This window comes from Myxine glutinosa, chromosome 7 (genome assembly GCF_964187855.1).
Source record: "Myxine glutinosa chromosome 7, kmMyxGlut1.1, whole genome shotgun sequence".
In the NCBI taxonomy this organism is placed as follows: Eukaryota; Metazoa; Chordata; class Myxini; order Myxiniformes; family Myxinidae; genus Myxine; species Myxine glutinosa.
In genome coordinates, this window is record NC_136267.1 from 14,191,649 (window position 1) to 14,217,286 (window position 25,638).

General features: G+C 44.4%; 2 protein-coding genes across 6 annotated transcripts in view; both read right to left on the bottom strand.

The window, feature by feature from the left end:
• Positions 1-25,638, bottom strand: part of LOC144892894 (uncharacterized) — a 64,532-nt gene that overhangs the window by 22,279 nt on the left and 16,615 nt on the right. The gene's annotated exons all lie outside the window — the stretch shown is intronic.
• Positions 1-25,638, bottom strand: part of LOC137430999 (rho guanine nucleotide exchange factor 11) — a 216,697-nt gene that overhangs the window by 8,880 nt on the left and 182,179 nt on the right. For 4 of the 5 annotated variants that reach the window (XM_078781295.1, XM_078781293.1, XM_078781292.1 and 1 more), the window contains 5 exons: positions 13,746-13,822; positions 10,061-10,285; positions 9,698-9,835; positions 8,802-9,065; positions 8,359-8,687 (listed from right to left, as the gene is read on the bottom strand). In XM_078781295.1, coding sequence (XP_078637421.1) covers positions 8,359-8,687; positions 8,802-9,065; positions 9,698-9,835; positions 10,061-10,285; positions 13,746-13,822 — 1,033 coding nt within the window. Of the gene's footprint in view, positions 1-8,358; positions 8,688-8,801; positions 9,066-9,697; positions 9,836-10,060; positions 10,286-13,745; positions 13,823-17,017; positions 17,110-25,638 lie in introns of all 5 variants that reach the window. The other variant, XR_013624014.1, reaches the window with a different exon arrangement.

Sequence of the window (25,638 nt, forward strand, 5' to 3'; positions counted from 1 at the left end):
TGCACACGCACGCACAACTCATCACTTCCACAATTAACTTCAGTTCCACCGACCTCCCCGTCCCGACACCCTCTCTGTCCCCCATTTATAGTACATGTTGCGCAAGCTCCTTGTTAACATGTTACACCATGTTCATTTAAACACATCAGCTTGTTTAAGATCGTCATTGTGGATGGAATGGCTTAAAACACATTGATGGAACGAAAAGGTCGCATACGTATTCCAAGGCATGATGAGACAGAGAGGGCAGGAATATCCAAGGAGATGGTGTGCTCAGCTATAAACTGTCTGGCCCATTATGGTGCGGGGCCTACAGGGAGGAATCCATCCGAGGAGACACCGTCTCGGCTCCCCCTTCTGCACTTACGTGGAGATCAATGGCGCCACGTTGCATTCCACGAAAGGCCGCACGTGCTACGGACCGATCAGGTGGGACATGCACAATGGCATCATCGGATGGTGATGCAACAGGTACCTGGTGAACGTACGAGTTACGACACGGGCCCTCAACAACAACAAAAAAAAATCAGAAGGACCCTCAACAACAAGTGCAGTCGTGAAATTTGTCCAACTCACCCACCGAGTTTCGTTTTAACGCGTAACCCGTCAAAAGGTTTTTGAGATGTCGTGCAATATGTCGTTTTTGGCCCCATCTCTCAATGGTGAAGAATCACTTGAAAATTAACAAATATATTCTCAGATCCAGACCTTCACCAAACTCGAATTAAGTTGTCCTTGTCAGACACTCAACCCGCCAACCGAGTTTCGTTTTAATCCGTCCATAACTTCTTTTTTGAGATATCCTGCTCACAGACAGACAGACAGACAGGGGTGAAAACATAACGTCCGTCCACCTTCGGTGGCAGATGTAACAAACAACAGAACAAAGCACACGGAGATGAAAAGTGAGGAGGGGGAGGAGGAGAAGGAATAATGAGGAGGATGGGGAGGACGTGGAGGAGGACAAGGAATAATGAGGACGGGGAGGACGTGGAGGACAAGGAATAATGAGGAGGTGGAGGAGGAGAAGGAATAATGAGGAGAGGGGGAGGAGGAGGAATAATGAGGAGGAGGTGGAGGAGGACGAGGAGGCGGACGACGAGGAGAAGCAGGAGGTGGAGGAGGAGGCAGAGGTGGAGGAGGAGGAGGAGAAGGAATAATGAGGAGGAGGAGAAGGAATAATGAAGAGGATGGGGAGGACGTTGAGGAGGACAAGGAATAATGAGGAAGGGGAGGACGTGGAGGAGGACAAGGAATAATGAGGAGGAGGATGAGGCGGAGGAGGTCAAGGAGATGCAGGAGGTGGAGGAGGAGAAGGAATAATGAGGAGAGGGGGAGGAGGAGGTTGAGCAGGAGGGGAGGAGGATGAGGGAGGGGGCAGAAGAGGTGGAGGAGGAGGAATGAGGTCAATAAGGGAAATGAAGATGGGATAAAGGAGAAACGATGTCTGTGATAAACTGTAATTATATTCATTCTCATTCCAGAACGTGTAATAATCACAACTATAGACATTACAAAACCATGGAAAAATCATATGAGACAGTAAATGTCTCTGATGAATAAACGGCGAAGGCAAAACACTTCTGGTGTGTGAAAATTTTCCATGAGCCTTCATCCTGGGAGATGTACAACCTTGCCAGGTGACAAGACACATCCCCGTACTCGATTTTTGTTAAGAAAGGAAGAAAAATTAGAGTTTTGCCATGATCCGGCATCTTCCTCGTGTCTTGCGAATGCCAGGAAGTCAATGTTGCTTCACATTGCGATCTCGAGATCAACGGTGCGAGGAACTTCGACCACAATTCAAATCGGTCTTCGGCAGGTACAAGTGTCCGCACAACCGTGTGCGTTTCATAGGAGAACGTTCAAAAACATGGAAGGCTGTGCGATAAAACAAAACAACCCACAACCCCTTGGGGTGAAATGAGGGCACGCCTGCTTTTGAGAGCAAATGCCATCAAAGTTGCCTTGTATGACCGAGCGTCATACAAACAGGAAGAATGTGCATGGTATGTCGAGAGCGAAGACGCACTCTTTCCAATCCCGATACCTCAAGAGAAATTTAGTCTTACAGCCTTGAGGGCCTACTCAAATCAAGGCTCACACTGTGGCCCTCATTACTTCTCAACTTAGCGAGTACTTAAAGAGATAACCACTCGCAACAGACTAAACACACCCTTCTCTCTTCTTCTCAGCATCACACCAAAGTCATAGAGGCCATCATGGCCCTGCAGCGTATGTTCACAAACTCGTCGTATCTCTGCCTATTAATCTGGGTTCCGTTCTGGTGACTGATTTCGACATGTTCCTTTTGCTCAACAATCGCAGGATGCGTTGGATTGCAGACGGGAGATAACAACGGTTTCCTTCGATGCTGGTACAGTGTGGCACCGTGCCCCTCTTTTGCAAGCTCGACATGATGAGCACAGCCGAATACGTAAAACACCAACATGAGCTGGACGTTGAACGGCGAGAGCGAGGGATGACTCATGGAGAGAGCTGCGCCATGTGTGTGGATGACAATTTAATAAATGGTGATGACAATTCTTCCCCCATCCAAAACCCTGATCTTTTCTACCCCCGTTAAGTCACCCCAGATCCACTTCTTTGAATTGAAATACCGGCTTCTTTCCTGGAAGTCCGAGCAGTGTCCATGTGTTTTTTTTACCCCCCCACAAGCCCTCTCCCTCCCACAGATCTCCCGATGTCCCTGCTCTCCATCTTGTTCTCCCGCTCCCTTTATCTTATGTTTTATGTGTCAGTTTGTCTTTTTTGTGATCAATGTTAGCTCTTACACGAGCCTCGACCTTGTATACAAAAAAAACAACAAAAAAACAAACCAAACAAAAAAAAACAAGGAGCATGTACGTCATTCCATGCCAACTCTCGCCTACCTTTCAAAAAGTTTTCAAAAAACTTCAAAAGGTTTCATAATATGGTGTATGGTTTTCAAAATACCGTTACTGTATAGGTAAAATAACATACCAAGAAAAAGTTAGTCTCCATCACCCAAGAGATTTATGTCGGGGCTATGGCCCTGCATCAATAGGGATCCATTGCCATTTTCTCCGTATGGGTGTTTTGATGACCTTTTGCGAGGCGCAAATCTTGCCCTTGGATAAACTTAGTCTGAACTTTGAAGTACAGACCGTCCGTCCTCCACCGATTTTGACTGCAGCTGGGCTCGGCTGCCGGCTCCCATCAAATAGGATGTTCAAACGTCACAGGCAGAAGCGTTTAACGACTGATACGTTTCGAAATTACATTTAACGGAGCCTGACCGACTTGCACGTTTCATGCTTCGATACAAAACGATGTCAACGTATGAGAAAGAGTCCCAAATTTTTGATATTTTCATGTATCGATTAATTTCCAACATCGCCAAACGATGAATCGTTTCATGCCGAACACTTAAATGACTTAATAATGATGGAAGCAGTGATGATGCGAGGCAGAGTGAGACATAGCAAATGCCTTTCAAATCAAAACCTGAAAAGTCAAAAGCACAGCTCGCCTGTCACTGCACAGTGGGACGAAAATAAAACTAGAAAGTAGAATTTGATGTGAATACGTCAATGGATAGATGCGTCCGCCCACGGTAGATGTCAACCCACTGTTATGTTTGATCTCAATTAAAGGTCACATGAAAAATTAAAGGTCACTTGAGAGAGAGCATGATCGAGAAAAGACAGATAAGTAGAAGAGAGACAACATCAGATGCTTATAAATCCAGTTTTGATCTGCAAAACGATTGTCAAAGGGCACCCTGACCTTTGACCGGTTCAATCTAAAATTGAATCTTTTCATCTTTGTCCACGTGGGTTTCAAGTATGGTTGAAATCTCTTGAGTGGTTCACAAGTTATTGCAGTCACACAGATTTTAAATTAAAGGGCACTTGACCTCTTAACCCTTTAAGGACCAAGGGACACACATGTCCCTAAACTTCAAAGTGATGTATCTCTGATACTTTCTCAGCAATTTTAGATTGCTTTATGATTTAGATTGGCAAACATTGTCACTAACACTGGGTAAGAGCTTTTGTCATTTCCATAACTAGCAACGGTACCCGCCCATCGGGGCTTCAATTGGAAGGCCCAAATGAAAAGGTGAAATATCAGAAATTGAAGGCTTTTTTTCTTTTAAACGATTTATATAAACCCGTTAAATCTCGATCGGTGCAGCCGTTTGTGCGGCACCCGGGAGCAAGTATCAGCAGGATATGGCAGTGTGGGAGTCCACGTTTCTGATCCTCCTTCATGCCGAAGCAGCCCACCACTTCTCCAAGCATTCCGCTCTTCAGATCCGCCATGACAGATTTAAGCTCGATACTGAAGACGCGTGCAGTTAGTCCTCCCGATGTCGTATGTACTCCCGATACGTGTTTCCTTCATTGTAAAAACTTCCAAATCAACAGTTAAAAGGATTTTGAGCCGATAGCTGTTACGGCCTTGGCAAGATCGATGGAGACAGCGATCTGTTAACATATTCACCGCCCAAATAGCTATGTGGAATTCTCTTATGTGGAGATGAAACTAATAGTGTTCACAATCGCTATGTTGTATGTACTCCCGATACGTGTTTCCTTCAGTTGAAATGGGTTACAATTCTCTCAAGCAGGGATTCAACCCGTGTCCTTATAAAAGGTCTTTGTCCGAGGTCACCGAGTTCGATCGGTGCAGCCGTGCAGCGATCGGTGCAGCCGTTTGTGCGGCACCCGGCAAAACAACATCGTCACAATGAATGTTTATGTGAACGCGAATGTTATGTGTGAGTCCAAACCTAAGAATGCTGGAGACCAAAGCTGAAATTGGGAAAACTAAATAGCCTATTTTACTCCTGGTGATCCCAGGATTATCCACCCAAAATATCTTTGAGATCGGTTCAGCAGTTTTTATGGTACCTTTGAACAGACAGACAGACAGACAGAAAGACAGACAGACGGACGGACATTTGGTGAATTATAGTAAGATTACCTCTGCCACCAAAGGTAGATGGACGTTATGTTCTCAACTCTGTCTGTCTGACTGTGTCTGTCTGTCTGTTTGTTTGTCTGTCTGTTTGTCTGTCTGTGAACAAGATATCTCAAAAAGTTGTGGATGGATTCAAACGAAATTTAGCAGAGAGGTAGCGTATGTGACAAGGACGAAATGATTAGGTTTTGGAGAAGATCTGGATCCAGCTAGTATAATTTTTTAAGTGATTCTTCACCATTGGGAGATAGGGACAAAACCGATACATCGCAGGATATCTCAAAAAGTTAGGTATGGATTTAGACGAAACTTGGTGGACACGACGTTGTGTGTGTGACAAGGACGAATCGATTTGATTTTGGTGAAGATCTGAATATGAATTCAGATACGAGAATTATTTAATTTTAAAGTGATTCTTCACCATTGAGAGATCGGGTGAAAAGCGATATATAATTTTTCTTTGTTTTATTGATAAGAAAAACTTGTATTTTTTTGTCATGTATACTCTTGAATTTCTATTTATATTCGTGATTATTATAGCCAAACTAGTAATATAATTGGACAGGTATCTGAAAAATACTTTCAAGATACTTGTGGTCATTGAATGGTTAAACCCAACATTGAGTCAGTTCCTCTTCATATTACAGTCTATAGTGATGGCAGGTTTGGTCAAAATCCCTTCAACAGTTCACAAGTAACAAAATCTGCTACTATCAGCTAAAGGTCACATGACCGTTGACCCCAAAATCTTGTCATATCATATTTGCATCATAGTACATACTTGTAGCAAGTTTAGTCAACGCCCCTTTCACTGTTCGCAAGTTATCGCGGCAACAAAATTACCATGTACGGACAGACGGACAATCCGAAAATATAATGGCTATGGCACCTTCAGCAGTGGAGGCATAAAAATCTGATATAAAAGCAAAGGAGGCACAAAGCTTAAAATTGACACAGATGAAGAACACGAAAATATGTTCCATATGTGTGAATTTCAATACAATGGCTAGTTGCCCACAAGGTGAATTATCCACATAATTGAGGGTGGTATTCTTAGCAAATGTCATCTTTTGTCGTGCAGATCCATCTTTTGACACCAGCCAGTTATTTATAAATTATTTGATTGCTTCACATTTGTTGTTGGAAATATACCGAAACCAAATGATATAAATCTCCATGGAATTGCTATCAAGTGGACACTGGGTGAAACCCCAAAATCAAACAACACGAGACAAAAATCTGTTTTGAGACGCCTGCAACTTGAACATGGCAAAAGGTACACTTGTTTTTGAGGATAGATTCAAAGCTTGGGTCTAAATTACCTGGGGTTCAAGGTTCAGGTTATATTTAACAAGTAGAAGCCTCCGCGTATATCAATTTAAAAAATCATTTTCCCAAATGCAAAAAAATGGCCGCAGCACCCTAGCACCCTGCAACCTAACAATTTGGGGGCTGAAATTTATTTTGTCAGGGTTCTACCAAGGTCACCCAGAGACCATGACGCGTTGGCATGAAATGACTTATCGGTTAAATGATGAAGTGGTAGCTCTAATCTGCACAGCTGCATTTAGTTACAGGAATTCTGTTCTAAGCGCACGGTGGTCTTATGAAGACAAATTTGAAGAGGGTTTCGGCAATGGCTGCAATAAGCTTAATTCACAAAATATTCAATGTTCCATTTTCTAAATGAATTTTCATGACAACTTGTGGAAAACCAATTAATCTGGAGGCTTTGAGGAGAAAGTTGGAAAACAAATCGTCTATATGAAGAACTTATAATTATAAAGACGCAAAACGAGCCTTTTAAATTTTTTACAAATAAGCACTTCATAGATAATGAAAAATATGGATGATGCTTCAGAGGCCTTAATTGTATCACGAGTCAGAGGCCGTCACCTTATCTTCGCACTTGCTTCGCCGATGTTATTTTTGACTCGACTGCAACAAATCCTGAAGAATTCCCATGTTTTGTTGCCTTTTTCCACCATGTTGAGGTGTATCTATTTGCAGCTTGAGCATTGTTCCACGCTATCGTGGCATTTTTCCAAGGCCACTTCCAAAAACAAAAGTAACGAGAACGGCACTCGGTTGAGTGCATACCTCCGCCAGGCTGAACAGTTTACGTTTTGTATCGCGCTGATAGGCCGGATATGAATCTGTACCTGAACCAAAATCTAATCAGCTTATTATTGTCACCTACCCAACGCATCCACCTGGTTTTGTCATAATCCGTCCACAAATTTTTCGATACATCTTGCTATATATCGTTTTTGGCCCATCTCTCCGTGTTCTTTATTATTTCGCATGCAGCCTGTGGCATTGATGGGAATGCAGCTGTGCTGCTGATGCAGGGCCCCCTGTTTTCCAGTAAGCTCGTACTCATTTTGCTGACATGTGAAGGATGACAGGCTAAGTTAACCCACCTGATGTTATTTAACGGCATGACGGGGCTCAAACACGAGACCCTGAGATGTTAAGGCAGCCACAGTAACCGTTAACCAACACCAGGTTTCTCTCAATATAGTGAAGAATCACTCCAAAAATCCCCTAATCTGATCTTCACCAAAATCAAATCAATTTGTCCTCGTCACACACCCAACCTGTCCACAAAGAGTCGTCTGAATCTGTCAATAACTTTTTGAGATATCATGCTCACAGACAGACAAACAAACAAACAGGGGTGATAAGGTAACCTCCATCCACCTTTGGTGGCAGGGGTAATAACAACAACAACAATAATAACAACAGGGAGTCACCTTTGTATGTCACCTACTGGTCCCAAAGAATGTTATTGTTCCAAGCACTCAGCAATTGGGATCCATATACAGAAGGACAAATTGTTTAAGGTATACAAAGCTACAGAATAAGTTGCAGTTTCTGTAACTTATCATAATAAAGCCATATCATAATAACGTTTCAGTTGAATATGTCAAAGGGTAAGGGGAAAAAGTCTGGAAAACCAAAGGTTGGACGGACAGATGGATGGATGGACAGACGGACAGACAGAGACAGACGGACGGACGGACGGGCGGACATCAAACCGAGAGTCCCTTCCTGTGAAGCCATTAGGGATCTAATAATAGCATAATAAGAAGGATAATAACATGAACTCTCCCCCTGGCCACACCCATAGGGAGCAGGTGATTCTAGTTGAATTAAACTTGAAAATTAAAATGGGCAGATGGATGTTAAATTAACTCCACTCTATCATAATGGAAAGAGCAGGGAACTATGCAGCATTTATTGGGGATGGATTGAGACTGAGGGAAAGGGGAGTTGGTTATTACAAATTGGGACAGAGAATAGAACGGAATAGGATAGCAGAAGCTGAAAAGGGAAGGCGAATAAAAGGATGCAGGAAAATAAAATAAGAAAGATGCTTCATACCTTGAGGCGTTGCAGCTTATTGGCGAGCAAGTTCAAGGTGCTGTACATGTGCTCCAGGCGGTGCTCAGGGAGCAGGGTAACATTGGGAGATCGAGGTTCTTCAAGTGGAACAGCATGGGGGTCATGATACCGTGAGAAATGCGAAAACGTGGGGCCATGGTCCACCGTTTCAGACAGCGTTGCTGATAAGACATCGAGCCCCTCTGGAAATTCTTCGGTGCGGTGCAAATCACCAGGTGAAGCATCGCCTGGCCTTGAAACGTCACCGACGTCGTCATCGGTGCTGCTCTCGACCGGCCCACTTGGTACAGCCAGAAAAAAGCAATTTCCTGTGTGGAGAAAATGAGTGAAGGGAAGTATCAGTCTCAAACAAAACGTAAGCTTGCACATCCGCATATTGTCATTGCGACGTCACAAGCATATTGTTGACTGCAAGTGCACACCTTCCCTGCGGATGATGGGTTGTGTGCTTTCAGGACGTGATGGGCCACGATTATCTGCATCGTCATCTCCATCTCCGTTTTCTGCTCCATTGATCCCTTCCTTTTCGCTGTTGCCATCCTCATTCCCTGGTGCGAAGCGCATAAGCAACTCTGATTTCGTTCCCACATTATCCTCCTCCCCATTAAATGGTATCTGTTTGCCTGGAATGTTGGGCTCTGGTACTTCCAGCTCCTCGTTTTGTTCCCAACTGCTGGGTCGCTTTCCTGCAAGGGAAACGCCGTACACGTTTGTACAAAGCAGCATACCCCCAATTCAACAAGACTCATTGAGCGTCCATCCGTTTTATCCACCTCTCAATGTGCTCTCGACTCGCACTTCTCTGCTCTTCCTCATCAATCCCACTGCTGATACGCTCTTCTGCATTGCTCCTTGCTTTATGGAATTTGCTTTCCCCTGATAATTGCTGCACTCCATAACTCTATTCTTAGATCCATTTCAACACCTACATCTTAAAATCTCAGGATATGTCGAGCGCAGTGGGATTTTAACTTAACGAAAGGTACGGCAAGCCTTTCTTTGGTGTCTGCATCACGCATTACCCATATATAGCAAATCCAGCCTAATTACCACAGAAACATGTGGGCCAAATTGATGGAGAAAAATCCACAATTGGAAATGAAGTGCAAGGAAGAAACGGAAAGTTAATTTAAAAGCCATAGCGATGGTTAACAAACACACACAAGGTTGACAACATTGCGACGCATTCACAAAGCGTTGACCAGATTGAAAAATACAATATCACAAAAGAGAGCAATGAGGATCACATGTTCATTTTGTTTGAGAGCGAGAGTCCACACTCAACACACACAGACTCAGGAAGTGAGGAATGGCTCACCCGAATTCTGGCCAAATTCTAGGCCGAGTCGCGTATCAAAAGAACCCCTTCCAGACAGCTCCAAAAATGGGAAGCGCTCTTCCGGGTTTGAGGAGATGACTCGAACGCATTCGGAAAGGAGTCTTCGCATGTAATGCACTTTGGAGAGGGTGAGAGGCATCAACAGAAAGGTAATCGATAAAAGTTAACCAGATCGGAGAAGGACAGTCTTACAAAACCAAACAGTTGCCTGAAGAAAATAGAAACTAAACACAATAAAATGAAAACATTAAATAAAGAAACGTAAATAAGTAAAAGGAAGAGCATGTGGTACAGGTAATCCTAAATAAAGGCTGTGTGTGGATTATCTTGCGCCTCCCTCACCATCTCGAAGCGCTAAGTCTGAAATCAATTCTTCCTCCATGTCGGTATCGAGGCCGGTTTCCGCTCCCTCAGACCTGTCATTGAAGAGATCACGCTGCGGGTCCCCTTCAAATTCGACACCCTCGCACTCTTGCTTCCCCAGGCGCTCAGTCGAGTCCGTTCGACCTTCTCCCTCTCCTCGAGAACTCTCATCACCGCCCTTGTCCTGCTCTGCCAAAATCTCCTCTGTGCAAGGAAGACGGTGAAAGCTTGACGCTTGGACCACTTTGATGCTCAACACGCTACGCTCAGTTCTGACACTTCTACATGACTTTTCTCAAAGCAAATACCCTTGAGCAAAAGTGTCAAAGTCGGCATTTTCCATTTATTTATTTTATTCAGTGCTAAGAATTGCAAATGTATTGACTGCGTAGTTGTGGTCCTTGCTATGCAGTGTATTTCATGTTATTTCAGCAATAAAAGCTCAAAACAGTTGATAACCACTTGCTGTGGCTTACATTTTGTACTCGACATCGTTGCACCAACCTCATAGCATCGTGACGAGCGCTCTTTGTGACCGCTACAAATGGCAGCTCATCCCACATGGAGATGTTGCATCATAGCATGCGTGTTGTGAATTTTAGCTCGTGTTACAAGTGACATGACAGCTAAGTGTTCCACCATGGCCACTATTGCCCAATGTCAGATGTTACTTGCCATTTACTCAATGCACTTTGTAAGAGTAAGACCAGAGAATGGCCTACTTTTAGTGTCGTAATCTATAATCACTCGCCTCCAAGGTGTTTAGCCGAGGTTTGAATCCCGACCCAGTTTATAAACTGTCATCCTGGTGCTTCACAGGCACCTGAGTGAAACACAGGCACCTCAGATGGACGTTAAACTGGGCGTCCCGTCTGCCTGCATTAGTTGGTGGACGTGAAGGATCCCACGGTATCCTTCACAAAGAGTACCAAGCTGTGGTCAATATTCCAAATTCCTGCCCAGACTTCCTGAGTCGGAGCGGCAGCTTGCCCGGGATTGTAACCTCGTAACAGCAGCACCAATGCTCTGTATAGGGCATTGAACATGATGATGATATATGGATGGATGGATGGATGGATGATGATAAATCTCCAACGTCTACAAATGAGTACAGATTGGTAAGTCGGATGAATGGCCTACTGAGGCATGACAGGGATTGTTTAAAGACCTGCACAGCTATTAGACAGTAATGAAGATGAGCGAACATGGATCAGACGAGATGATTTGACATGCCAATGTTCGATGATGCTGTCAGTTTGGCTTCAGGCATGTTTAGGTGCTGTAGTATTGTGAAGTACCCAGATACTTGCCTCCTATGTGACCTTCTGTCGACCTCTAATCACCGTTCTTAAAATCCCATCATTCTCTGTGGATTGTACTCCCACCATACCCATCTCCCCCCTCCCTACCCACCCCTCTCACCCCACATTATCTTCTACGCCCATTGTCCCCTATATCCCTCGGCAACGTTCATCATCTCCCCTCCTCAATATCCTCGACATCCATTTAGTCCTCCTAATAACCCTATATATCCCATCCACCCTCCCTTCAATTTAACCTCTCTGTATGTTCACCCACCCAATACTCTGCCCCTTAAGCAGACACCCCGTCCCGCCACAACCATAACCCTCTCCATTAATTCCCCTCTCAATAGTCCTGTATGTCTAATGTACACTCCATACCCAAACAACAATTATGCGCTCCATCCATCCTCCCCACCTCCTCCCGACCTCACCCTGCAAATTCCTGTATCACTCTGTTCAATTACACTTCTATCCACTTTAACCCCCTAATACATTTTCGACCACCCCTTGCCCCCCAAATCACTTCCTTTGTCCACTCCATCCACCATTACCTTCTCTGTTCATTCTCGGAACTCCCCATACTCTCTCGCCCATTTTAAGCACCACGCCCCCCATTACACACTTCCCAACTACTATCTCCATTATGCTCTCTGTCGATCAACCACCCCCATTATCCCCTAAATCCATCACCCCTTCCCCACCCATTAACCATGATCGAGGCCCTCTCCTCCTCCCAATACAAGTTTCCTGTTTGGAAAGATGTTCAATTCTGTTCTACTGCCAGACAGGCAGACAGAGTAACAGAATATTATCTCACTTCTCTCTGCGCATGTGCGATCGGGACGAATTCAGACAAGGTACGGTAAAACGGCAGGTTTGTTTTCCGATTCGTGTTCAAAATTTAACATTTAATTTAAATCGGGGTTGTTCCTCAATCATAAAAAGATGCCTGTGGACAGACAAACAGACAAAGTGAACCAATTGCTTAACCCCTGCTGCTGTTTGCTTCGGCACGCATGGGGTCAAAACACAAATTCTACTTCCTGTCAAGTGTATGAACTCTGGGTGTGTAACCGATTTACATTTCTGAAATTATCTTACCATCCAATAGCCAAGCACAAAGTGGCAAGCATGCTCCTTTTATCTCCATATAGGTCAGATTATTGTACATTTGTCACAATTAAATGGCATAAATAATTTACATGCATTCACACTAAGTTTGTTGTGCTTAGTTGTGTAAAACCTTTTTATCGAACAAAATTTGAATAAATACCACTGCAAATAAAATAAAAACCCAAAATGTATCGTGAACACCTCGTTGCTCTTCTTTAGCAAAGTATAGATCCTTTTCGAAGTGTAGGGAGCCCTGAGTGTGTGCTATGGGTGAATGGGAAGGCCATGCGTGTTGTGACGTAGAAGGGGTGGTAGGTAAGCAAATGCCGCAGAATGAGAAAGCAATCAGGTCCAAGTTGACATGAGGGATGTGGCATTTCCATACGAATACAAAGTGATCTAGAGCACCAAGGAGCAGAGCACAGCGGCCAAAGACGGCAACAATACAGTGGAGACGAATATTGAAAACCATGCCACAAGGTCCCCTTATCTAGGACTCGAGCGTGTGAGTAGGTGTAAAACCGAACGTGTATGGCGAAACGTATCCAGGGCATGAATGAGGCATCGGGGTATGGGGCACAAAGGAGCGCACGTACAATCCCAACACCATTGTCAAGGACAGTGCCAGAAATTAAGCAAAATGAAGTGTGTTCTCTGGAATCTTTTAGGTAGAAAGGTGCAAAGCAATTTGGAGACGCGTGCTCAACAGTGTTCACCAGGCTGTCTTCATTGTGAAAATCCCTGGACATTTGAACTAATGCACAACTCCCTTTTGCACTAAGAAAAAAAGAAAAAGAAGAACCACCTTTAGAGGCCATTTTTCCCCGCAGAGCAGGGGTTGGCCTTTTTTGGGCACCGTGGTCCCCTTTTTGAAGCGATGTTTTATGGCCGGATGCCCTTCCTGCCGCCAACCCTGTTTGTCGCCTCTTGCGACACACAGGGAATTACCAGTGAACTGGTACTCAATTTGCCGACCTCAGAAGGATGACAGGCTGAGTCAACCCCCCTGGTGTTAATTCAGCGGTCGACCGGGATTCGAACCCAGGATCCTAGGATCCCAAGCCGGCACCCTAACCGCTAAGCCAACACCCTTTTGCACTAAGCTGTGAACGAAATTCAAAGGTCAATGTGACAGCAGCAAGAAATGGAGTGGCACATTGGAAACGAGAGTGGAAGTTAGATCAAAGTAACAGTGTGGAAAAAGATGCAATGATAGTTTGTGAGAATATTAAATCTGTGGACAACACCTGTAAGTGGCATGAAAGAAAGATTCTCTTGATCTTTTTCATCGTTGTCATGTGGCCGAAGTGGGTCAGCACTCCGTCTGTGTGAAGAAAAAGAAAGAAATGGATAAACAATATAATTACCATTTTTATCTAATAGGATGCCAACCACAGCCATACACGTTTGGACGAACTGGGAATGTCGCACAAAATGGCCAACGACACCGAAGAGCATGCCTTGCCTAAGAGATGGTATAATTGGGTTGGAGATCACATTAAGGATCTTAAAGGTCCAGATTTATTACCCATTACAATGATGCACATAATTTGCACTTTTTACCACAAGATTATTGGTTGATTGATGATACGTCACGGTATCTATGGAAAACACACCCTGAGAAGTTGCTAGTAGCCTGCAGCACAACTTGCACCTGCAAAGCAGCACGTATGAAGGGCATTGAAGATGCTCACACCTTGTTATCTTATGTACCATGGGTGTGTCAGCACAGCACAGGAGGCACAATAAAAATGTGGGCAATCGAGACTGCCTGTTTGGCCATGGAGACCGCCTGCTTGGCCATGGAGACCGCCTGCTTGGCCATGGAGACCGCCTGCTTGGCCATGGAGACCGCCTGCTTGGCCATGGAGACCGCCTGCTTGGCCATGGAGACCGCCTGCTTGGCCATGGAGACCGCCTGCTTGGCCATGGAGACCGCCTGCTTGGCCATGGAGACCGCCTGCTTGGCCATGGAGACCGCCTGCTTGGCCATGGAGACCGCCTGCATGGCCATGGAGACCGCCTGCTTGGCCATGGAGACCGCCTGCTTGGCCATGGAGACCGCCTGCTTGGCCATGGGGACCGCCTGCTTGGCCATGGGGACCGCCTGCTTGGCCATGGAGACCGCCTGCTTGGCCATGGAGACCGCCTGCTTGGCCATGGAGACCGCCTGCTTGGCCATGGAGACCGCCTGCTTGGCCATGGAGACCGCCTGCTTGGCCATGGAGACCGCCTGCTTGGCCATGGAGACCGCCTGCTTGGCCATGGAGACCGCCTGCTTGGCCATGGAGACCGCCTGCTTGGCCATGGAGACCGCCTGCTTGGCCATGGAGACCGCCTGCTTGGCCATGGAGACCGCCTGCTTGGCCATGGCGACCGCCTGCTTGGCCATCGAGACCGCCTGCTTGGCCATGGAGACAGCCTGCTTGGCCATGGAGACAGCCTGCTTGGCCATGGAGACCGCCTGCCTGGCCATGGAGACCGCCTGCTTGGTCGTGGAGACCGCCTGCCTGGCCGTGGACACCGCCTGCCTGGCCGTGGAGACCGCCTGTTTGGCCGTGGAGACCGCCTGCTTGGCCGTGGAGACCGCCTGCTTGGCCGTGGAGACCGCCTGCTTGGCCGTGGAGACCGCCTGCTTGGCCGTGGAGACCGCCTGCATGGCCGTGGAGACCGCCTGCTTGGCCATGGAGACCGCCTGCTTGGCCATGGAGACCGCCTGCTTGGCCATGGAGACCGCCTGCTTGGCCATGGAGACCGCCTGCTTGGCCATGGAGACCGCCTGCTTGGCCATGGCGACCGCCTGCTTGGCCATCGAGACCGCCTGCTTGGCCATGGAGACAGCCTGCTTGGCCATGGAGACAGCCTGCTTGGCCATGGAGACAGCCTGCTTGGCCATGGAGACCGCCTGCCTGGCCATGGAGACCGCCTGCTTGGTCATGGAGACCGCCTGCTTGGCCATGGACACCGCCTGCTTGGCCATGGAGACCGCCTGCTTGGCCATGGAGACCGCCTGCTTGGCCATGGAGACCGCCTGCTTGGCCATGGAGACCGCCTGCTTGGCCATGGAGACCGCCTGCTTGGCCATGGAGACCGCCTGCTTGGTCATGGAGACCGCCTGCTTGGCCATGGACACCGCCTGCTTGGCCATGGAGACCGCCTGCTTGGCCATGGAGACCGCCTGCTTGGCCATGGAGACCGCCTGCTTGGCCATGGAGTCCGCCTGCTTGGCCATGGAGACCGCCTGCTTGGCCATGGAGACCGCCTGCTTGGCCATGGAGACCGCCTGCTTGGCCATGGAGACCGCCTGCTTGGCCATGGAGACAGCCTGCTTGGCCATGGAGACAGCCTGCTTGGCCATGGAGACCACCTGCTTGGCCATGGAGACAACCTGCCAATGCAATGCATCATCTGTGGCCACGGCCACATACGTGCTCGTCAATTGGAACAACTTCTAACTCACGGTACAAATGATCTTGTTCGACTTTGTGCCAGATTTCTAATATTGGCGAGACAGTGGTCAAACACAACAAACAAAACAACATTATCAGAGGTACAAGGACCTCATTTAATCCAACACAGTTCATCAAAGGAATATTTATTCCTCGTCTATTTTAGTCAGGAGAATCAATGTTACATAAGTAACCAACTTAGAATATCCTGCCCTGAACAGTGACATCGCTATCTAATTGTTACAACCAGAGAGGGGACAAGAAGAATGCACCTTATTGTAAAACAACTTTCAATAAAGGCTTGGATGTATTTGGTCTTGTTGGGGTTGAAAATCAGCTACTCGGATAGCAAAACAGAATGAGGTACTCCAGACGATGTAACGAGTGGATGTGAAAAACCATTGGTCTTTGTTTCTAAAGTATGGCGTTTACATTCGTGCTCGGTAGGGCAGAGGCAACCAAATATGGCCACAGGAGATCGTGAGACTTCCGATGCCTCTCAAGTGTTGTTTACAATTGCAAAACAAAACCTCAAGCGCACACTCTCTGCACAAGCCTGGGCCGACGTCACAACTACACAACAGTTGCGCAAATGGAGGGATTCCTCCCAATTGGAGAAACGATCACAAAGATGAATCGTAAGACATTCCAAATGTATTCTCACGTCCAATAGTGAGTGGTCGAGATGTGAAAAGAGGTGTCCAATAGTGAGTTCTTACCAAAACGCGTCTTACACTTGAAGCTGTAGATTACGAGAATTTAGTTATTTTCCTGAAATCATTTAAAACTTCCAGTACGAAGAGAGTTGTGGTAAAATGAAATGGGCAAGATATATTATTAGAATCCGATTTTTATAAAGCGTAATGAAAAATTATTAAATCAACTATGAATTCATAGCAATTTGCTAACTCTAAAAGATGCATTGAACTGTTTGCGGATAGAATGACAGGGGAAATACATATGAGAGGAGATGATAGATCTTCATGTGTGGAAGCCATTTTATAAAAAAATTCAGAATCATTGGAATCTCCCATGATGAAGCCGATTCGAAGGGATTTTCACTCTCTCACCGCAGGCAGGTTGGTGGTCTTTCTGTCTTCTACCGACTCCTCTCCGGCCTTGCTCCTCCTGCTCTGTCTGTGCTCTGTCCCCCCAAATATTCCTACAGGACACACAAGAACTGCCAGCAACCCTCTTATGGTCAAACTGCCAAAATCCAGTCTCTCTGCTCACCTTCACTCTTTCATTCCTCTTTACTCCCACCTCTGGAACAAACTCCCTCACTCTCTTCAATCCCACTCCTCCCTCCAGGTATTTAAAACAGCTGTTCACCATCATCCAAAACCTTGATCTTTTCTACCCCCATGAATACACCCCAAATCCACCTCTTTCAATCTCCGACTTCTTTCCTGAAATTCCTAAAAGTGTTCATTTGCTTTATACCATGTGCCCCTCCCTCCTCCTCAGCCCGCTCTCTTCCACAGATCTCCCGATGTCCCTGTTCTCTGCTGTTGTGCTTGTGTGCTTCCCTCTCTCTCCCCATCTTGTCTCCCACTCCCTTTATTATATGTTTTATGTGTCCGTTTATGTTTTTTGTGTTTAATGTGCTAGCTCTTCCACGAGCCTCGATCTTGTATACAAAAAAGAAATAAAATACCCTTCCCCAGATCTATGCCTCCTCACAATTCTATCGCAGAGTTCTACAGATAGTTCCTTTTAATTAATGGTAGAGTTTCTGCTCTGACATGCACCGTCAACTGTGGTACCTAATATAGAAAGGTGTGTTTCTTTATAAATCATCTTCAATCAATTGAATTGGCTAGAGGTGGACTCCAATCAAGTTGTAGAGACATCTCATGGATGATCAAAGTAAATTGGATGCACCTGAGCTTAATTTGGAGTGTCATAGCAAAGGCGTGAATACTTATTGACTCACGACATTTCAGCTTTTCAGTTTTAATTAACCTGTAAAAAATTCTAAAAAAAATATTCCACTTTACCATTATGTAATATTATGTGTAGATCAGTGACAAAACAAATCTCAATTTAATCCATTTTAAATTCAGGCTGTAACACAACAAAATTTGAAAAAATTAAGGGGTGTGAATACTTTCTGAAGGCACTGTGCCTGATCAGGCAGGTGAACGGAAGATCAGGTGATGCTGATCTATTGGAAACTATTTCCCTGACAACAGCCCGGTGGAACCGCGTTATCTTCTAGTTTTCCACAAAGCAGCATGCGTTTTACTCGAAGAATGCCAACCCCACTGACAAGTACGTGGCCGTCTCTCTGTAAAGCTCACAACCATTGCATTTGTCTTCAGACATGCAAAAGGTCTGAATTTACATGCGTCTCACCATCCACAATGCAAAGTCTGTTTTGGTTACAAGAACCTGCTCTATTCCCTCACTCCAAAAGGATGAGGTCACGATGGACACTGCTCATGCTAAGGCTGATTGTCTGAATAGTCTTTGCAGAAAAGGTCATGTCTCTCATGCATCTCTTCCTGTACCCATTCTACTTCACCTGAAAACTCTCTCCAGCATGCAAGCTTCCTCACTATAAAAGTGGAGAAAGCACTCACCACTCTCAATTACTCCACTGCATATGGACGTGACTGTATCAGCCCTTTAATATTCAAGACTTGTTCTCATCTGCTCTGTCTATTCTTCTCTGTTATTTTCCACATCATTAACTGAAGACCGCCCACCTGCATGATGTAAAGTCACAATAAAATGTTGCCAACAATGGAATGGAACCCTCTCCTCCTTTCTCCTGGTGGAGGCTAGAGTTCCTCAAGGTAGTGTATTGGGACTAGTCCTCTTCCTCATCTATATAAATGACCTTTCCGATGATCTGGAAAACCCTCTCTTCATTTTTGTGGATGATTCCACATTGTGTCATACAGGAACCCATCCCTCTGCTAGGTAGAAAAGAGCTGCCCCTCTCTCCGCCGATCTGGAAATTATTAGACTCTGGTTTGACAAATGGAAAATGTCCTTCAATCCTGGAAAAAATCTTTCAGTGTCATCCTATCGCTCTGGAAGGATCGTCAAATGAACCCACCTACAGAGATCATACACAAACTACTTCCTTGGTCATCCACTGGAAGCTGTATATTGAATTTCTTTGTCTCACCATCAGCCATGACTTTTTGTGGGCTGACCACAAAGCAAAGCTGGCCTTAAAAGCCAACCGCTGACTCGGCAACCTCTCTCGATCCAAGTCCTTCCTTGGAAAATCAGAACTACTCACAGTCTACAAGGCCTATGTCAGAATCTCAATGGAGTATTGCTCTCCACGATGGGCTGGCACTCCAGCATCACATCAGACTCTCTTGGAGTCTATGGAATCTAAAGTTCTCAACTGTATTTGAATCTCCTGTGATGAGGTCAAAGCACAAGGTCTGTTGCAGTGTTGGTGTTCTCTCTGTTTTCTACTGTCTATTCTCCAACAATGCTCCCTCTGCTCCATCACTCCTCCATCCCTCCCACAAGTTGCTGTATTTATCTTAGCAATGGATGGATTTCCACAGTCTTTAGCAAAAGGGTAGGGATGTATCACTGGACATCTTACATGCAGTCGATTATTTGGCACCTGGCCTTACTTTCCAAATTGTCAGCTAATGGTGTCCAGAGTATCCTGGGCTGGCTATCTACTGGCAAGCAACAAGTTGCTTTGGATGGTGTTCTTACCTTGTTTTACCACAAGAGGCCAGTGTGTGCGACCTATGTTCGTTTTAAATCGGCATCCAAAGCTAAACTCAGTGCTGTATAATACTATTAATACTAGTCATAGTAATAATAATAATAATAATAATAATAATACCAAGTTTAGTCAATTTCTGCCCAACCGTTTTGGAAGACAGTGTGATGGACAGACAGTAGTAGCCAATTACAATATCCCATTTTGTCCCCCAAAAAGCACGGGGATAACTAGAGCAAAGTCGATGACTTGCCATCGCAAATCCCCATGCTTCCCACCTAAAGCAGTTTGAAGACAGAAAAACATTCCACCAAGAATGACCCAATATCAGATGTTGAGTTTTAAAAATCTTCTATTTTGACCCCTGACACCCAAAGTCCCCACCCCCTGGGACATGATGGATCGATGGTCAAATCCAAAAATTGTTACATCTTTCATACGTACCCCAATGTTGATTGCATACACAAAGTTTCATTTAAAAACAAAGTTTTATTTAAAAACAAAGTTTCATTTAAAAAAAAAATGGGGGCAGGGAGACAAAGCACAGAAAGAGCAGAGGGAGCAAGATCAGAAAGGATGTGGTAGAAGACAGAGAGACCACCAACCTGTCTGTGATGGCGAAGTGATAGACCAATAGGACTGCTTAATCACGGGAGATTCCAATAATATTGAAGGCCTTGGTTTCCCCGGCGTCAAGCTGAGCAAAATGTGAGAATGGCGAGCCAGCTCAGAGAGGAGAGCAGCACTCCATAAAGCTGCAGTTGAAAGCCTTGTCGGAAGATAGGAGTTCAGGTGTGCCAAGGAAGGACGTTGTATGACGGAGGATGCTCGCTCAGTTGGCGGCTGGCTTTGGAGGCCAACTTTAATATGTGGTTTGCCCAAGAAAGATCATGCCTGATAGTGAGACTAAGGGGGTTTGAATGACTGAACGTCCTCAAGAGGATTGTGAAGAAAGTAGATAGGAGGGCTTGCCAGACGGTTCTCTCAGGGAGAGTGTTAGAGTGTGAGATTTGTTAGGATGGAAAGGTGTATTTCAGGTGTAAGACCATCTTGTGATTTTGGCAAGGTCTGAATAGAAGAAAGAGGCTGCAGCCTGCCTGTCTGAAGGATGAGGGATGTCACGGCAGAGGGTTGGGTTATCAGCAAATAGATAAAGACGATTTTACAGAGAGTCACAGAGATCATTGATGAAGATCAGGAATAGGACTGGGCCCAGAACACTGCCTTGGGGCACTCCAGCCTTGGCAAGCAGAGGAGATGAAAGGATTCCATTGAGAGCGACATGTTGGCCACGAGAGTAGAGGAAGTCAGGAGTGAAGTTGACCTTGCATGCCATGGGCAGAGAGTTTGGAGAGCAAGGCAAGATGCCAGACTGTATCAAAAGCACGAGATATGTCCAGAGAGACGGACTTTATCTCATGTTTGACATTGAGTGCCTCCTTGCTTTGTTGCGTGGGTAGAAGCAGCATGTCCAAGGTAGAGATAGCGTGATGGACAGGCAGACAGGCAGGGCCGATTACAATATCCCCCTGTTTTTTATGTTTTTTTTCAAAAAGCGTGGGGATAATAAACATCGGGGCAATACCCCTGGGAGAATAAACAGCATACTGCACCGACTAAGGGTATTTTAAACCAATTTCAATGGTTGCTAGAAGACAGAGCAGCATGGAGAATCATACCAACATAATCATAAGACTTTAAACAAACAAAGAACAAGTGTTACGCCGAGGTCCCCCGTCGTTGAAGTGATGCGAGTTGACAAAGTGGAAGATGCAAGGCGGCCATCTTGGATTTTGACGTGGCGACCCAATTTTCAATAGCGTTCTTCCTTATGTGTAGATACACCCACACACCAGATTAGAAGTTGGTACTTCGCTTATTTTTAAAGATATTCCGCTCACAAGGTTCAGACATACATGGCGGCGGCCATCTTGAATTTTGATGTGGCGACCCAATTTTCAATAGCGTTCTTCCTTATGTGTAGATACACCCACACACCAGATTAGAAGTTGGTACTTCGCTTATTTTTCAAGATATTCCGCTCACAAGGTTCAGACATACATGGCGGCGGCCATCGTGGATTTTGACGTGGCCACCCAATTTTCAATAGCGTTCTTCCTTATGCCTAGATACACCCACACGCCAAATTAGAAGTTGGTACTTCGCTTATTTTTCAAGATATTCCGCTCACAAGGTTCAGACATACATGGCGTCAGACATACATGGTGGCGGCCATCTTGGATTTTGACGTGGGTTGCACCCACACACCAAATTTGAATGCGGTCCTTCGCTTACGCACGCACGCATGCATGTACGCACGCACGCCCACATGCACGCACGGAGAGGAAAACCATAGTCCCCCTTTCGCTCCGCGGTGCGATGGGGGACAAAAAAATACCTATTTTGGGGGGGCAACACCCCCTCCCCCAACCCCATATACCTCCTAAGACCCCAATTTTTCGAATGCCTTGAACAAACTTCGGTACAGCACGGGTGATGAAGGTTGTGGTCAAGTTTCATCGAAATAGTGTGTGTAGTTTCTGAGAAGAAAGCAAATATCTATTTTGGGGGGTAACTCCTCCCTCCCCCGTAGACCCCTGAAGGGGCAGATTTTTTTTTTAATGTCGTGAACATACCTTGGTACATCACGGGTGGTGAAGGTTGTGGTCAAATTTCATCGAAATCGTGTGTGTAGTTTCTGAGAAGAACAAATACCTATTTTGGGAGGTCAAGCCTGGATCCACTTTGACCCCGGTAAACCCCTTAGACCCCGACTTTTTTTTAATGCCATGAAAAAACTTTGGTCAAAACACAACAAATATCATTTGTGCCAAATTTGGTTGCAATCCCATCAGTGGTTTCGGAGAAGAAGTGTTTACGGACTGACAACGCGGCATTGCAGAAGGTCCCCTGAACTTCGTACCAGGTGAGCTACAAATCAGGTCTACATCATTAGCTATTAATTACGTTCTCATTTTCAAGCTCACGGGCCAATAAGAACACATTGGTGTTGAGATGGACACGGATAAAATGAACATTGGTATAATGGCTAAATTAAAAAGGTGATGATATTCACCGACATGTCTTCGATCAAATTATGTCTGTACTTTTCGTGCATCTTGATAATCCTCAACTGATAAAGCCGTCATCAAGAATACTGAAAAGAAAACAAACAGATCTTTTGGAGGTCGTTGTGTTGAAAAGACATGTTTGCGCATTACGCTTGTAATCATAAAGGTATATCCGCTCTCGTTTACGTTTCTTTATCTTTGTTAAAATATAATTCAAGATTTGAAAATGTTTTAATGCTCTGTACTAATTTTTCCAACAAACTTGCATCAGATATAAAGATGTGCCAAAAAATAAATAAATAAATAACCTTTAAGTTAAATGCTCGTCAAGAGCATGTCGCTTCCACCAGGGAATAGTTTTGATTCCCTTTGAGAACACGCACCGTCCGTCCTTCATTACATTTGATTTGCCTCGATTATCCCTGCGGATAGTCCTAACACTTAAACAGGTGCAAGTCTTAAACAGACAGGTAACGGATAAAGAATGGAATAATCTTTGCTCGTTTCAACATAACGTGTGAACAGCTCTTTTATATTTTCCTGTAACATGACAATTATGTTTAGTCCACGCTTTTTGAAAAAAAAAAAATAATATGGGGGGATATTTTCATCCTGTCCATTTGCCTGTCTCTGCCTCTCCGTACATCCGTCATGCTGTCTCTTCCTAAATTTCAGGAAAATCCGTCTCTACAAACATGGCACTTCATGTTCAGACCTGTCTTTTTAGCTGCGACGAGCAGCTCTATGAGAGGACCGTGTCGTTGTACACCGTTCCTTTCCTATGCCATCTCCAGGCATTGCAAAACGTCATTGCCGGGCACCGAAGGGGGTAGTCAGGTTCACTATGTCAGAAAATTATATTTCGTTCCAAATCATGGTAGATTAGCAAACCTATACATTTTTGGAAAGGTTATAGCATAAGGAAACTAAAAATCAATGTTTACATTTGGAGAGATACCTGTATGGCGGCCATTTTGGATTTTCAAAATGGCCACTGTAAAATACATATTTTGTTCCATTTCTGCCTCTAATTACCCTAAAAACTTTTTAAAATATACTAAACCTATATTTTCAGGGACAAGGAATCCAATGAAAGTATCAAATTAGTGCTATGGGGAATGGTAAGACACGAATCAAAGGTTTTGAATTGCAAAATACTGTCTTTATATTCGCGATAAGTTGCATAATCAAATACATGTTATCATTTTGTACAGGCAGTTAATAACATCAAAATGTGTCACAATAATTCATATCACCAAACATACACAGGCAGTTAGCAAAATCATATATACACATGCAGTCGGTATAACTTCACATCTACACAGGCAGTCAATGGCATGAAACATACACGATTACAGAATATGCCATTTAGAGTTCGTCATCACTGTCCTGTGTGTCGTATCCGACAATATAGTCCGCATCGTTTTCACAGTCCGTTCCACACAAGCAAAGGTCGGTCAAATTGATTGGCAAATCGAATTGGTCGAATGGTCGATCGAATCGAATTCGATGAATCGAATCGAATCGAATTGATCGAATGGTCGATCGAAGCGATTGGTCGAATGGAATTGGTCGATTGGTCAAATTGGTCGAATCGAATTGGTCGGAATTTGGCAAATGTAAACATTGATTTTCAGATTTTCCATGTAATAACGTTTCCAAAAATGTATAGGTTTGCTAATCTACCATGATTTTGAACGAAAAAACATAGTGAACCTGACTAGGGCTCGGCAGTGACGCACGCTGAAAGTGAGTACTCAGTTTTCACTCTGATTGTTTGTTTTCTTGCTTTCTTGTTTGTTTGTTTGTTTGTCCGGGCGATATCTCAGCCATCCTTTGAGCTAGGAAGCTGAAATTCTGGCACAATAGTGAACAAGTCCTTTGTCAAAAACAGTATTTTTTGTTTTTTGATTAATCAATTAATTGAGGAGTTATTTAATTATTAGCGATTAATTAAGTACTTATTTAATTAATCAAATTTCCTTTCTCTTAGGACCATTAACTCAGGCACCTTTTGAGTTAGGAAGCTGATATTTGGACATGCCAATGACCAGGTGATTTGGCTGCAAAGGCTATTTTTGATTTATTAATTGATTAATCAATTAATCGATTAATTATTTAATTATTCGATTAATTACTAAAAAAAGAAAAAGAAATCAGTTACAGATTCTGATGAAATGGTGGTGGTTTATGTGTTCTGTGACCGAATTGATTAATAAAATTTTTTAATGATGATTATTATTATTTTTTCATTATTAATCTTTTTTTTTCTTTTTTCTCTCATTTGGCCAATATCTCAGGCACCTTTTGAGCAGGGAAGCTAATATTTGGACATGACAGTGACCAAGTGATGTGGCTATCAAGGATATTTTTGATTTATTGATTAATCATTTAATCGATTAATTATTTATTGATTAATCAATTAATTTTTTATTAAAGACTTATTTAATTAAATTTCTAAAAGATACATCTTCGGATGAAGCACTAGTGGTTTAGTTATGCTATTAGCCAATTGATTAAGAAAATATTTTGTGATAATCATTTATTGATTTTAATTATACAATTAATCAATCAATTTGTGTCCACCTCTCCCTCCAAATGCAGTTTCTATGAGCTGGACTGCGGTATTGCCGGGCGCCGTCGGCACCCCGGCAATGCCGCGCTGTAGGATATTTAATCATTTGGCATGGGGGCGGTGTACTTTGAATGTATCTGTACTTGTTTTCTTGCTTTCCTGATTGTTGTCCGGGCGATATCTCAGCCATCCTTTGAGTTAGGAAGCTGAAATTTAGGCACAATAGAGAGCAAGTCCTTTGTCAAAAACCGTATTTTTTGTTTTTTGAATAATCAATTAATTGAGGAGTTATTTAATTATTAGCGATTAATTAAGCACTTATTTAATTAATTAAATTTC